The sequence below is a fragment of the Oncorhynchus tshawytscha genome, linkage group LG06, assembly GCF_018296145.1.
Source record: "Oncorhynchus tshawytscha isolate Ot180627B linkage group LG06, Otsh_v2.0, whole genome shotgun sequence".
NCBI lineage: Eukaryota > Metazoa > Chordata > Actinopteri > Salmoniformes > Salmonidae > Oncorhynchus > Oncorhynchus tshawytscha.
The window spans coordinates 52,111,377-52,127,540 of NC_056434.1; the positions used below are offsets into that span (position 1 = coordinate 52,111,377).

Here is a 16,164-nt window from a genome sequence, read left to right on the forward strand (position 1 = left end):
TGTGTTGCTATTTGTGAACAGCGATCTGTATATAATGACGAGATGCCCATGTCTCCGCCCTAACAATTGGAGTCGTTGTCCCAAAGATGGGAAGGCAGGCGACAAGGTCCCAGATAAGCCCATATAAACACATTAGGTTTATTTTGGACAAATTTTGACGAGAGTGAACCCTCGCGCTTCGCCTCTTCCTCTCTGTTGTGGATATGAAATTTGCTACTATGTATCCTTAACCCCAACACAATTCTGCCTGGACTCAATATAACTGTGATTTCTTTTAACATTACATCGCCATCTTTATGGGAAATGTGGTTCTCTGCTTGAAAAATATAGCTACTACAACATCCATGCGTAGGCAATCCGGAAGAGTGCAGCCGGTGACGTGTTCAAGAAAATACTCGATTCGTTTAAAAAAGATACATAATTAGAGCAGAAAACCTCAGTGTTTACACAATGTCCTCGTTAGGAATACTCGTAGGCTATTTTCTCCCAATAACTGCAAACATGAGTACCATTTTTGCAGTACTTCTTGTTTTTGTTGGGTGCTGCAGCAATGTTGTGTTTCTGGAAACGCTTGTAAGGTCAGTGATCAACTCTGAACTCCACAACAACTATTGACAACTAGGCTACTAGCTTGGTTGAATGAGGTTAGTTACATCTTTAGAAATGTTATGCATTCTGTAAAGAACAAGTTTATATAGGCCTAGCTAAGATGCTGCAATGCCTCATATCCAATAATCTAATATTTAGGCTAGCATATTTCCTAATAATTAATGATATTCATGTACACTTTTATATATTTTTCCTACTCCCAGAGAGTTCCCAGGATGTGGCAACATTGTGACCTTCGCTCAATTTGCCTTCATTGCATTGGAGGGGTTCATCTTCGAGACGAACTTTGGAAGAAAGAAGCCAGCCATCCCTATGAGGTAGGTAGCCTAATGCAGTGGTTCCCAAACTGTGGGGGACACCTAGTTAGTTCTACAACTAAATGCTTTCAACTGAAATGTGTCTTCCGCATGAATCCAACCCCTCTGAATCAGAGAGGTGTGGGGGGCTGCCTTGATCAACATCTACGTCTCCGGCGCCCGGTGAACAGTGGCTTGACTGCCTTGCTCAGGGGCAGAATGACAGATTTTTACCTTGTCAGCTCTGGGATTCGATCCAGCAACCTTTCGGTTACTGGCCCCACACTCCTACCCGCCAGGCTACCTGGGGTCAGCGGTCCCCCTCCTTTTTAAAGGAACTCAGTCCGGCATTAAATTTATTCTTGAAAGTTGTAATAGTAAAATTGACAAGGTGCAATTTCTTAATACATCATCAGTTCCTCTTGTCATGTTAGTCTTTGCATACCTTGGAGAACTTTTCTCTCGACCTGTGTGCACCTACTTCGTAAACTTTCATTCATAGGCTAGTATAACAGTATAGCTTCCATCCCTCTCCTTGCCCCTACCTGGGCTTGAACCAGGGACCCTCTGCACACATAGACAACAGCCACGCTCGAAACATCGTTACCTATCGCTCCACAAAAGCCGTGGCCCTTGCAGAGCAAGGGGAACAACTACTTCAAGGTCTCAGAGCGAATGACGTCATCGATTGAAACGCTATTAGCGTGCACCCCGCTAACTAGTTAGCCATTTCACATCGGTTACACTCGTTGTAGCAAACTCATGATGGGAATAGGGAAAATTTGAGTAACATGTAGTAGCCTAAACCTATTGATGTTACGTTGAACTGGGTGAATGGAATATGAATGACAGTCATCCAACATGCTGTAATAGAAATAATGGCATGCTCATGAAAATAAAAATCGGCCTACCTCATAATAAATGGCACTGACCACCACTGTTGGAGAGCTATTTATAAATCAGAAATGTCCAAATCAACTAGCCCATGTCAGCTAATGTTTTTTTATAGAGTTTTTTTAGCCCATAGATATTGTTGTAATTTTTTAGTCACTCAAATATCACATGAATACACATTATACATGGAAAAATGTGTAGAATTGCAAGAACATTTGCTTTAAAACTGCACAATTTTCTTTGCACCCCGTGACAAAATGTGTAGAATTGCAGGAAATAAGCTTAAACCTGCAAAAGAAGGGTGTGAACAGTTTGTGTCATGAACAGTGCTTGTGCCTATAGAAATAGGCGTGGGGTGGGGGGTGGGGGGCACAGGATATTCCCCAATGCTGAACATTTTTGGGAACACCTGGCCTAATGTATGAAAATGTAGCTACAATGATGGAATTATTAAGCTGTCTGCCTGTCTGCCTGTCTGTCTGTCTGTCTGTCTGTCTGTCTGTCTGTCTGTCTGTCTGTCCGTCTTTCTCCCTGTCCTGTCAGGGATGAGAAGCACAGTTTTCATTTCAACCTTTGTGTTTATTTCTTCTTAATAGCAACTATGTAATCATGGTGACCATGTTCTTCACAGTCAGTGTGATCAACAACTATGCTCTCAACTTCAATATCGCTATGCCTCTGCACATGATCTTCAGATCTGTAAGTATACCGTTACAAATGTTCTGATGGCTCTTAACTCAACATCTGATGCTTTTAGTACCACTTATTACCAACATCTAATAATATCCCTTCTTGATTGACAAATGCCTTGTGTTGTGCTTATATCTTCACAGGGATCGTTAATAGCTAATATGATCCTGGGTATAATAATTCTGAAGAAAAGGTATCCCCCGCATAACTTCTCTTTACTTGGCTGTCTTACAAACCCTTACCATGTTAACATGTTACTGTTACTCTAGAGATGTTAGTAATTTGTTAGCCAAATGAATAGGCTACCTTTGCCTTTCTGCAGCATGAGCTATAGCATCAGAGGAATGTATTGCTGCCTTTGTCACTATTTTGCATGATCACGATGGCCGCTGTTGAAATGCCTAAAATGTCTGGCCTGGTCTGGTTATAAGGAGGTTCTGAAACTATGTACAGTATCTTTTCCCTGCAGGTATTCAATGAGTAAATATCTCTCCGTAGCGATGGTGTCTCTGGGCATCTTCATATGCACCATCATGTCCGCCAAACAAGTGGTGAGCTCTTCATAATATTAACATGTTTCTATTCAACCACACACTTTGTTTCCATATGCAGCTGCAATGTCTAGTAGCTCAGTTACACATTTGTTACAGCTACTACAATCTGTTATACATATACAGTAGTCAGTACATATTTGTTCATATTGTACAGGGAAATATTCAGTAAGTTTTTGTGCTGTTACATTTCCTGCTATTTAGTGATCTCTGTTTTCCACTTTTCAGAATGTAGGTACGAAGGGTTCAGATGATCAAGGTGTATATGCCTTCCTGCACTGGCTGATAGGTAAGTCTTACATGAACTTTTACATGGAGTCTTCTCAGCCAGATTTCTTTGTTCCACAATGACTTGCATTTTTTTATAACAAGATCTTTACCTTGCCCCGACTAGTTGGGACTACCTTTATCTGACAACTGGACACGGATTGTTACTGTTGTTGACAATGGGTGGACAATGGATTGAAATAAGAGCACACAACTCTGACTATCACACAAACCCTGCATACATATTTATAGGAAATTACGGGACTTGCAAGTCCTTAGTGCATAATCTACCCCATTCCCATTTTAACCTGGCAATGATTAATGCAATCATTAATACAAGCTTAAGGCACGGACACACCGGTAGGATTGTAGTGTCTGCCAGCCGAGAGTACTTAGCACCTCTGAACAGAGGGCTGGCAGTCATTTTGCAAACCGATTCTACATGTAGAAATGGGTGAAAAAGACTGCAGTCAGCAAACAAACAAACGGCCCCCTACTGTACAAACCGACAACTGTCTCCCTCTCCCTGTATGGTTAAAGTATCCGTTTCTCAATCATGATATAACTGATCTTCTGGGTTTGTTGTTGTTCTTCTAGGTATCGCCATGTTGACCTTTGCACTGCTCATGTCTGCGAGAATGGGTATTTTCCAGGAGACCCTATACAAGCAGTATGGCAAACACTCCAAGGAGGCTCTCTTCTATAATGTACGTGTCAGCCCCAAAACTCCTGTATGCATTCCAAACCTGTCAGATGTTGTACACTTGAAAGGCAAAGTAACTCACAAAAGTAATTGTAATTTATCCCCTGACAATGGGGATATTTAAGCTTTGTTTTTCTCAAACGTAATGCGCCACCCTACAATTGTTGATCTATATTTGGTGCAAACCAAGTGTCTGCATTTTCAGTGTTGTGTGCATTGATAATAGGGTGTTTTATATGTATACTTTACTCTATATATGTATCTGCTCTGCAGTTGTAATGTGTGTCATTGCTCTCTCAGCACTGCTTGCCTCTGCCTGGGTTCCTGCTTCTGTCCTCAGACATCTACAACCACGGTGTCCTCTTCAGTCAAAGCAGTGAGTTAAATACAGTCTTGTATGAAAACATGTCAAAGTATCCTCCTCATTGAGTAGAGTTGCAAAGTTTCCAGGTTTTTCAGAAATCCCAGTTGAAGGATGGGAAATGGGAAATTGCTTCACTAACCTTAATAATTTATAGTTATGTCTGTTGGTGTCTTTGCTTAACCTGGTTCCAGATCTGTTTGGGCTGTCTTGACAATAACCATAGGAGTTAGCAAGACAGCCCAAACAGATCTGGGACCAGGTGTTAAGGTTTTCTTCCGGTGAAGGAGAGGCAGACCAAAATGCAGCGTGGTTATTTTGATACATGTTTAATAAAAGAAAAACACGAACAAAACAATAAACGTAACGTGAAAACCTAAACAGCCTATTCTGGTGCAAACTAACACAGAGACAGGAACAATCACCCACGAAACACTCAAAGAATATGGCTGTCTAAATATGGTTCCCAATCAGAGACAACGATAAACACCTGCCTCTGATTGAGAACCACTCCAGGCAGCCATAGACTATTCCAGACAACCCCACTAACCACAATCCCATGACCTACAAAAAAAACCAAGACAAAACACACCACATAAATAACCCATGTCACACCCTGGCCTGACCAAAATAATAAAGAAAACACAAAATACTAAGACCAGGGCGTGACAGAACCCCCCCCCCCCCAAGGTGCGGACTCCCGCCGCACACCTAAACCCATAGGGGAGGGTACGGGTGGGCGTCTGTCCACGGTGGCGGCTCCGGCGCGGGACGTGAACCCCACTTCAACAAAGTCTTAGTCCGCTTTATACGCGTCCTTAGATATGCGACCCTCGCCGCCGACCTTTGCCCAGTAACCCTCACCAAGGGCCCCACTGGACTGAGGGGTAGCTCGGGACTGACGGGTAGCTCGGGACTGAGGGGTAGCTCAGGCAGGTTGATGGCCCTGGCAGATCCTGGCTGGCTGGTGGTTCTGGCAGATCCTGGCTGACTGGCGGTTCCGGCAGATCCTGGCTGACTGGCAGATCCTGGCTGAATGGTGGATCTGGAAGATCCTGGCTGACTGGCGGATCCTGGCAGACTGGCGGCTCTGGCTGCTCCATGCTGACTGGCGGCTCTTTGCAGACTAGCAGCTCTGGCAGCGCTGAACAGGCGAGAGACTCCGGCAGCGCTGAACAGGCGAGAGACTCCGGCAGCGCTGAACAGGCGAGAGACTCCGGCAGCGCTGAACAGGCGAGAGACTCCGGCAGCGCTGAACAGGCGAGAGACTCCGGCAGCGCTGAACAGGCGAGAGACTCCGGCAGCGCTGTAGAGGAGGAAGGCTCTGACTGCTCTGGACAGGCGGGAGACAACGGCAGCGCTGGAGAGGAGGAAGGCTCTGGCAGCGCTGGACAGGCGAAGCGCACTATAGGCCTGGTGCGTGGTGCTGGCACTGGTGGTACTGGGCCGAGGACACGCACAGGAAGCCTGGTGCGGGGAGGTGGTACTGGATAGACCGGACCGTGCAGGCGCACTGGAGCTCTTGAGCACCAAGCCTGCCCAGCATCCTGCCCTGGAGACACCGTGCGCTCTACCGCATAACACGGTGCCTGCCCGGTCTCTCTAGCCCCCCCGGTAAGCACAGGAAGTTGGCGCAGGTCTCCTACCTGGCTTTGCCATACTCCCTGTGTGCCCCCCCCCAATACATTTTTGGGGCTGACTCTCGGGCTTCCATCCGCGTCGCCGTGTTCGTCTCACCAACTCCATTCTCCTATAACCTTCCTCGCACTGCTCCAGCGAATCCCAGGCGGGCTCCGGCACTCTCCCTGGGTCGACCGCCCACCTGTCTATTTCCCCCCAAGTCGTATATTCCATACTTCGCTGCTCCTGCTGCCTGTCACTACGCCGCTTGGTCCTGTTGTGGTGGGTGATTCTGTTAAGGTTTTCTTCCGGTGAAGGAGAGGCAGACCAAAATGCAGCGTGGTTATTTCAATACATGTTTAATAAAAGATAAACACGAACAAAACAATAAACGTAAAAACCTAAACAGCCTATTTTGGTGCAAACTAACACAGAGACAGGAACAATCACCCACGAAACACTCAAAGAATATGGCTGCCTAAATATGGTTCCCAATCAGAGACAACGATAAACACCTGCCTCTGATTGAGAACCACTCCAGGCAGCCATAGACTATTCTAGACAACCCCACTAACCACAATCCCATGACCTACAAAAAACCCCAAGACAAAACACACCACATAAATAACCCATGTCACACTCTGGCCTGACCAAAATACTAAGACCAGGGCGTGACACCAGGCTAGTCTTTGCTCACTGATGTTATGAATGTTATGTTGAATTCACATTGTCCAGAGTTGGGCTGTAGCCTAATTTACATTTGTCTTCCAGCTCCTGTAGAGGTTCCTGTGATTGGCCAGGCTGTGCCGGTGTTGTGGCTGTACCTACTGCTGAACGTCATTACACAGTATCCTTTACAATACTTTCACAGTGAATACTGTATTTGTGTGTAGTCACTACACACAAATAAAACATTTCAATTATGTTTTATTGTCACATACACAGGATAGATGCAGAGAAATGTGTTGTTTTACAGGGTCAGCCATAGTAGTATGGCACCCCTGGAGCAAAGTAGGGTTAATTGCCTTGCTTAAGGGCACATTGACCGATTTTTCACCTTGTAGGCTCGGGTATTCGAACCAGGGACTACCTGCCTGCCGCCACAGTAAGGATTGGAAGTTGTTTTTCTTTCAGCTCCTGTAAAATCTCACTTCAAATCAAATCAAATCAAATGTTATTTGTCACATACACATGGTTAGCAGATGTTAATGCGAGTGTAGCGAAATGCTTGTGCTTCTAGTTCCGACAATGCAGTAATAACCAACAAGTAATCTAGCTAACAATTCCAAAACTACTACCTTATAGACACAAGTGTAAGGGGATAAAGAATATGTACATAAAGATATATGAATGAGTGATGGTACAGAGCGGCATAGGCAAGATACAGTAGATGGTATTGAGTGCAGTATATACATATGAGATGAGTATGTAAACAAAGTGGCATAGTTAAAGTGGCTAGTGATACATGTATTACATAAGGATGCAGTAGATGATAGAGTACAGTATATACGTATATATATGAGATGAATAATGTAGGATATATAAACATTATATTAGGTAGCATTGTTTAAAGTGGCTAGTGATATATTTTACATCATTTCCCATCAATTCCCATTATTAAAGTGGCTGGAGTTGAGTCAGTGTGTTGGCAGCAGCCACTCAATGTTAGTGGTGGCTGTTTTACAGTCTGATGTCCTTGAGATATAAGCTGTTTTTCAGTCTCTCGGTCCCAGCTTTGATGCACCTGCACTGACCTCGCCTTCTGGATGATAGCGGGGTGAACAGGCAGTGGCTCGGGTGGTTGTTGTCCTTGATGATCTTTATGGCCTTCTTGTGACATCGGGTGGTGTAGGTGTCCTGGAAGGCAGGTAGTTTGCCCCCGGTCATGCGTTGTGCAGACCTCACTACCCTCTGGAGAGCCTTACGGTTGTGGGCGGAGCAGTTGCCGTACCAGGCGGTGATACAGCCCGACAGAATGCTCTCGATTGTGCATCTGTAGAAGTTTGTGAGTGCTTTTGGTGACAAGCCGAATTTCTTCAGCCTCCTGAGGTTGAAGAGGTGCTGCTGCGCCTTCTTCACGATGCTGTCTGTGTGGGTGGACCAATTCAGTTTGTCTGTGATGTGTACGCCGAGGAACTTAAAACTTACTACCCTCTCCACTACTGTTCCATCGATGTGGATAAGGGGTGTTCCCTCTGCTGTTTCCAAGTCCACAATCATCTCCTTAGTTTTGTTGACGTTGAGTGTGAGGTTATTTTCCTGACACCACACTCCGGGTGTCAATCAAGGTAAACTTGATGATTGAGTTGAGGTGAGGGATGGTCAGCTTGAGATGTTGTGGCTAGTCTGGGGGCGGCCCGTCAGGAAGTTCCCAAAGGGCAGACCCAGGGTCTCATGATGACGGCTTGGAGGGCACTATGGTGTTAAATGCTAGCTGGGATGAACAGCATTCTCACATAGGTATTCCTCTTGTCCAGATGGGTTAGGGCAGTGTGGTTGAGATTGCAGTTGTGGACCTTTTGGGCGGTAAGCAAATTTGGGTCTAGGGTGGGAACATAGAACAATGATGTGGCCCTCTTGCTCAGTTACCTTAGCTTTCTTGGGAACATGAACAATGGTGGCCCTCTTGAAGCATGTGGGAACAACAGACTGGGATAGGGATTGATTGAGTATGTCCGTAAACACACCAGCCAGCTGGTCTGCGCATGCTCTGAGGGCGCGGCTGGGGATGCCACCTGGGCCTGCAGCCTTGCGAGGGTTGACACGTTTAAATGTTTTCCTCACGTCGGCTGCAGTGAAGGAGAGTCTGCATGTTTTAGTTGCGGGCCGTGTCAGTGGCACTGTATTGTCCTCAGAGCGGGCAATACAGTAAACACTGTATGAGTAGTCATTGAACACAAATTGGCATGCTTGGAGGGGAATTCATCCCATTGGAAACAAATTAGACTAATCCAGAGTTTTTTTTACAACGCTGCTAACAAACACACTGTTACTGACGTCTCTGTATACTAGAAGACAATGCACATTCACCTTACAAATTGCAATGCAAAACACACTCTCTCTCTCTCTCTCTCTCACATACACATTTTAGACCAGTTTATGAAACATATACCATCATCCTCTACCAGTCCTTCACCCTCATCAGATACGTGTGCATCCGCGGTGTCTTCATCCTGACCACAGAGTGTGCCTCTCTCACCGTAACCCTGGTGGTGACTCTGAGGAAGTTCATCAGCCTAATCATCTCCATCCTCTTCTTCAAGAATCCCTTCACCACCTGGCACTGGGTGGGCACTGGAGTCGTCTTCCTGGGCACCCTGATCTACACGGAGGTCTGGACTAGCATTTGCACGGCGTTAAGAGGAAGTGAAAAGCTGAAGAAGAAAAAGACGTAGTAAAGAAGGCGGAGTGATACGCAGCACTTTCGTCAATTCCTTGCATCCTCTCTCTTTGCCTCAAAAATAATTGAAGAAGAGGATCCACGGGGGGGTGGGGGGACCTTCTTCTCCAATATGGTTGAGAAGGAGTAGAAGTGAGAGGATGCAGGAAATCACAGAAAGACAAATTGAGATAGAGCCAACGTCACAAGAGAGTGCTTTGACTGCACTGTTGTGTGTGTGTATATGGGACTAGATCTGTTGTGGGTGTGATTGCACACTCTGGAGCCTGTTTCCCCCCTCGCTCTCTACTGCAGTTGCAGTAGGAGCAGGTTGGTTTTTAATAGAATCATCATAAAAAATGTATTGTTTTCATTGCTTGGACAATTACCTTTGAAAAAAAGCCTTCCCACTAGGTTTCTCACTTAACCCATTTTAAGGACATAACCTTGACAAAAACTACCTTGTTGACTGAATAAGTCAAGGCAAGATTTTTGCAAAACTGATTGTATGGAGATACCCTACTGTTTTGTTAGTTTTGTTTGTTTGGTGAGCTGTATTTCTTTAGGTGTTTTGCTAAATATGAGTTTAGCTGAGCTGTGACTCAAAAGTATGTGTCTGTCAACATGTAATTGAACACCAGAAAAAGTATTATACCGGTATATGGACAAAACATATTACTGTACTCTGATTAGCATCATTTTGAAATAGTAAATGACAAAAAGTGAGTTCACCACCTCAATGTTATACAAACTGATGTTAGTGAAACACAAAAGTTACAAGTATTATTTTCATGTATTCTGAATATGATACTTGCTCAGATTTTATTGTAGGATTATTTCCTCAGGAGGATTTTTGTCCTTTCAAAATAGTACTTGGCAGGTCCAGCAACTTTGTCTTGAAAAAACCCCAAAACCATGCAAATGCATTTTCCTACACTCCAGAATCACTGCACCATTAATTCTCAACCTACTGAAATAAAAAGTTCTACCCTATACCTTTGCATTATATTGCATAATATTTCTGTATGTATATTTCCATACAATGACCCACTTACAATTAAAAGGAAAATATTGTACTTACGTAATAGTTTCAGTGAAATGCACTTAATGTACCCTGGTCAAAAGGAAAATGTGCATAGTAGACTCAGCCTGGTCTCATAAACTAGACATAGTATAGCAAATGTAAATCCGGGACACTCAAATGAGCATGATATGTTACGTTTGATGTGGTTACATAAGACAAATGGTTATTTAAGGCAAGTAGTGCAGTTGGTTGGGGTGGATGTGTGGGCGTATAAGGTGTACTTCTAGCAACCCAAAGGTTGCAAGTTTGAATCTCATTAGGGACTTTAGCAACATTTCAACTATTTATTTGCTGCTTTCTAACTACTTAGCATGTTAGCTAACCATTTCCCCTAATTCCTCGATCACACCGACAGCGTTATTGCATTTTGGTACACCAAACTATGTTAATTCCCCAATGGAGCGCTGCGTTTGCCTTGCAGCATTGCATTGCAAAGGCAGTTGCAGTGCGTTCTCTGTGGTGCATACATTAGATTTATTGTACACATCAAATTGTATGCGTGACTGCTTGACAGAAATGGTAGCAGAAGGTGAATGTTGAACTTTTGTTGCACACATATCCAGATGATGCTGCGTGCCATTTTGCTCAATGACGCTGTCCGTGTGATCAAGGCATAACCCTAACCTTAACCCTTTTTATAACGCAAACGTCTAGCAACCTTTGCGAGTTTGAATCTCAACACAGACCTTAGCATTTTAGCTAATGAGCAACGTTTCAACTACTTACTACTTCTTTGCTGCTTTGTAACTACTTAGTATGTCAGCTAACCCTGACCTTTAACCTAACTCCTAAATATAACCCCTAGCCTAGCTAACGTTAGCCAGCCAGCTAACATTAGCCACCTAGCTAGATTTAGTAACATACATTTTGTAAATTTGTGAGATATGGTACATTTAGCATATTTGCAACATATTGCACGTTTGCTAAGTAGTTACTACTCAGTGTCAGAAACCCAAAGGTTGTGAGTTCAAATCTCATCACAAACACCTTTAGCATTTTATGGAATTAGCAACTTTCAACTACCTACAACATTTTTGTTGCTTTGTAACAAATTACCATATTAGCTAACCCTTCCCCTAACCTTAACCCTTTTAGCTAATCATTCCTCTAACCTTAACCATTTTAGCTAAACCTTCCCCTAACACTAAACCTATACTTAACCCTTTAACCAAAATCCTAAACTTAACCCTAACCCCTAGGTTAGCTAACGTTAGCCACCTAGCTAGACTCGTAACATATCATAGGTTTTGCAAATTTGTAACATATAGTTCGGTTTGCAAACTCGTAACATATTGTACGTTTTTTAAATTAGTAACATATAATACGAATTGTAATTCATAACATAACAAATGAAATGGTGGATGGACATCCACAAATTAATGCATAGCCTACCTTATGAAACGTAACATACACTACATGACCAGAAGTATGTGGACACCTGCTAGTCGAACATCTCAATCCAAAATCATAGGCATTAATATGGAGATGGTCCCTCCTTTTCTGCTATATCAGCCTCCACTCTTTTAGGAAGGCTTTCCACTAGATGAGCATTAGTGAGGTTGGGCACTGATGTTTGGCGATTAGGCCTGGCTCACAGTCAGTGTTCCAATTCATCCCAATGGGGTTGAGTTCAGGGCTCTGTGCAGGCCAGTCAAGTTCTTAGATACCGATCTCGACAAACCATTTCTGTATGGAACTTGCTTTGTACAAGGGGGCATTGTCATACTGAAACAGGAAGGGCATTCCCCAAACTGTTGCCACAAAGTTGGAAGCACAGAATCATTTATAATGTCATATTATGCTGTAGCATTAATATTTCCCTTCACTGGAACTAAGGGGCCTAGCCCTAATCATGAAAAACAGCCACAGACCAGTATTCCTCCTCCACCAAACTTTACAGTTAGCACTAGGGCAGGTAACGTTCTCCTGGCATCCGCCAAACCCAGATTCGTCCACCGGACTGCCAGATGGTAAATACCGGAGGAAAGTGGAGTGCTCGCCTTGAGCTTTGTGGGTTGTGCGTTACACCATGCCCAAACCGGACGCGCGTGCGCCACTGTGCACAAATTGATTTAAACATTTTATTTAGAAGTTGCTTCTATTTGTGACGCCGAGCGTGATGCAAGTCCTGCCTCCCATCTCCTCATTGACTTTAAGAAGCATATACCCACTTGCCATCTCCTCATTGGTTATACCCACGTGGGTGATTGAAAGATGAACTGAGGTTGGTCGGTCGGTTGCGGTAATACACCCTATTATGAATCGCCATATAAATTCCAAAGAAGAAAACGCTTGAAAGGAGGAGAGATGATTAGAAACGATTCGGTTGACCGTTTTATGTGTGGATTAATTGTCGGAGTAGAGGACCTTGTGCATTTCAGGTAAAATAACAACTCAACATTTATATCCCAGGACAAATTTGCTAGCAACAACAAGCTAGCTAAATAGGACAAATTAGCTAGCAGCTGCAAGCTATCTAGCTAAAATGCCATAAAAGTTTAATGCTTTTCAACCTGTCCCCAAAATAATATAATTGGTTCAGAGTTTGTTTTGATATTTCAACCTGCCTGTCATGATCATGTTTGCTGTGTGGAGACAAAATCAATTTGCGCACGATGGCGCACGCGCACCGCGCGACCTGCAATTTTAGTGGATCTGATTGGTCAAGACACGCAAAGAGCCTGCAGCAGCATTCTGATGTGAAGGACAGAGAAATTGTGGGCGAGTTGACAAATCATAAAAAGAATGGTATAAAAAAACAGCACTTTGCCCGTTAAATTAAGTCATAAAGCATCGCAATAACGTTTTCCGACGGCCCTGCTGTAGACTACCTATCTGTTGCATTTCTACTCTGCCACGTGGAAGGTCGCTTTAAGTTTTCAAAAAAGAAGACGCAAGTTTTCACGAGGGGCACAATGACAGAAAAAATACGATAAAGCGAAGTGTCTGTCTATGCTCGCGCCTCATCCGCCTGCGGGGAGACCAGACACCTGCACCCAAGCGTCGCACTTTGCTTTCGTTCTCGTTTGAAAGGAACATTATGCAAGTTTGACTTCTCTTATTTGAACCCGATGGCTGAATCTTGGTGATGTAAGTCAAATTATTACAGTTATCCAGTTGGTTTATTATTTGATGCTGAAGTGCGGTGCATGTTTTATTATAAGCACGTTGAAAGTAGGCTAATATGTTGTATTTTATTGTAGCTTCAACATCGGTGTTCCAACGATATGTTTGTTTGTTTTTATTAAATTCTCTATAAGAAAATTGTTCTAGACTATAGTGTGACTCGTGGAATTGACGCTGCGCCATGTTTTTCTTGCTAAGGGAGGGTGTTTTCATCCCTTGCCACACGGCTCTGACACTTGGGCATTGCCCAACGTCCGCATTCCCCATCATGTTGCGCAGATACAATTCCAGGGCTGAAGTACTCCGAATACCCGCGGTGAACGTTTTTATCTACACTATATACAAATGTATGTGGACACCACTTCAAATTAGTGGATTCGGTTGTTGACAGGTGTATAAAATCGAGCACACCGCCATGCAATCTCCACAGACAAACAATGGCAGTAGAATGGCCTTACTGAAGAGCTCAGTGACTTTCAATGTGGTAACGTCAAAAGATGCCACCTCTCCATCAAGTAAGTTTGTCAAATTTCTGCCCAGCTAGAGCTGCCCAGGTCAACTGTAAGTGCTGTTATTGTGAAGTGGAAACATCTGGGAGCAACCACGCTCAGCTGCGAAGTAGTAGGCCACACAAGCTCACAGAAAGGGACTGCCAATTGCTGAAGCGGGTAATGTCTGTCTTCGGTTGCAACACTTACTACCAAGTTCCAGGCGGCCTCCGGAAGCACCATCGGCGCAAGAACTGTTCATCCGGTGCTTCATGAAATGGGTTTCCATGGCCAAGGAGCCGCACACAATCCTAAGATCACCATGCGCAATGCCAAGCGTCGGCTGGAGTGGTGTAAGGCACACCTCCATTGGACTGTGGAGCACTCAAAATGCATTCTCTGGATTGATGAATCGCACTTCACCATCTGGCAGTCCAACAAACAAATCTGGGTTTGGCGGATGCCAGGAGAACACTACTTGCCCCGACGGGTTTGAGGTCAGTGCCCTGACCTCAACCCCATCGAACATATTTGGGAAGAATTAGAACGCCGACTGCGAGCCAGGCCTAATCAGTGCCCGACCTCACTAATGCTCTTGTGGCTGAATGGAAGCACGTCCCCGCAGCAATGTTCCAACATCTAGTGGAAAGCCTTCCCAGAAGAGTGGATGCTGTTATAGCAGCAAAGGGGTGACCAACTCCATATTAAAGCTCATGATTTTGGAATGCGATGTATGACGAGCAGGTGTCCACATACCTTTGATCATGTTGTGTATAAATAAAAGAAAGAGGTGTGATTTTAAAGTGTAAATAACTTTATTTCACACCATCCAGTCAGTTGCGTCGCATTATTCATAGGCCTACCTGTTTTATGATTTAATAATGATGCTGAACCGTTGCAATTGCTCATTGTTGTGTTATGACAACTATATGTGGCACATCAGCTTTTTGTCTTTGTTAGCTCCGCACTTTGGAAACTTGTGCGCTGGCTGTTAACTAATTTGATTTGGCAATATGGTAATATAGCATTTGTTGTAGACACGTACAGAGGTTTCAAATTGGTTGTCATGTTAAGTGTGAGTGAGAGAGGGTGGGAGAGTTTGTTTATCTTGTGCCTTCATTGGTTTTATGACTCACTAGGCTTCTGTGTTTATATCACTAGAGAAGGGCAAGGACTGACACACATATAGACATACACACACACACACACACACACAGTGGATGTAAGGTCAAAGCATACAGTGGGGCAAAAAAGTATTTAGTCAGCCACCAATTGTGCCAGTTCTCCCACTTAAAAAGATGAGAGGCCTGTAATTTTCATCATAGGTACACTTCAACTATGACAGACAAAATTAGAAGAAAAAAATTCAGAAAGTCACATTGTAGGATTTTTAAAATGAATTTATTTGCAAATTATGGTGGAAAATAAGTATTTGGTCAATAACAAAAGTTTATCTCAATACTTTGTTATATACCCTTTGTTGGCAATGACAGAGGTCAAACGTTTTCTGTAAGTCTTCACAAGGTTTTCACACACTGTTGCTGGTATTTTGGCCTATTCCTCCATGGAGATCTCCTCTAGAGCAGTGACGTTTTGGGGCTGTTGCTGGGTAACACGGACTTTCAACTCCCTCCAAAGATTTTCTTTGGGGTTGAGATCTGGAGACTGGCTAGGCCACTCCAGGACCTTGAAATGCTTCTTACGAAGCCACTCCTTCATTGCCCGGGTGGTGTGTTTGGGATCATTGTCATGCTGAAAGACCCAGCCACGTTTCATCTTCAATGCCCTTGCTGATGGAAGGAGGTATTCACTCAAAATCTCACGATACATGGCCATTCATTCTTTCCTTTACACAGATCAGTCGTCCTGGTCCCTTTGCAGAAAAACAGCCCCAAAGCATGATGTTTCCACCCCCATGCTTCACAGTAGGTATGGTGTTCTTTGGATGCAACTCAGCATTCTTTGTCCTCCAAACACAACGAGTTGAGTTTTTACCAAAAAGTTCTATTTTGGTTTCATCTGACCATATGACATTCTCCCAATCTTCTTCTGGATCATCCAAAAGCTCTCTAGCAAACTTCTGACGGGCCTGGACA

The 16,164-nt window shown here is 43.9% G+C and overlaps 1 protein-coding gene across 2 annotated transcripts; it reads left to right on the plus strand.

The window, feature by feature from the left end:
• Positions 1–63: 63 nt before the first annotated feature.
• Positions 64–10,365, plus strand: LOC112252703 (UDP-xylose and UDP-N-acetylglucosamine transporter). Of its 2 annotated transcripts, none has more exons than XM_024424180.2 (10): positions 64–578; positions 813–926; positions 2,396–2,498; positions 2,633–2,682; positions 2,959–3,040; positions 3,269–3,329; positions 3,905–4,014; positions 4,311–4,386; positions 6,763–6,838; positions 9,137–10,365. In XM_024424180.2, exons 1-10 carry the CDS (start codon positions 451–453, stop codon positions 9,384–9,386), a joined length of 1,050 nt encoding a protein of 349 aa, XP_024279948.1. In that variant the 5' UTR covers positions 64–450; the 3' UTR covers positions 9,387–10,365. The 2 variants fall into 2 exon arrangements, with proteins under 2 accessions (XP_024279948.1, XP_024279949.1); XM_024424181.2 differs by having other exon boundaries at positions 504–644.
• The last annotated feature ends 5,799 nt before the right edge of the window (positions 10,366–16,164 follow it).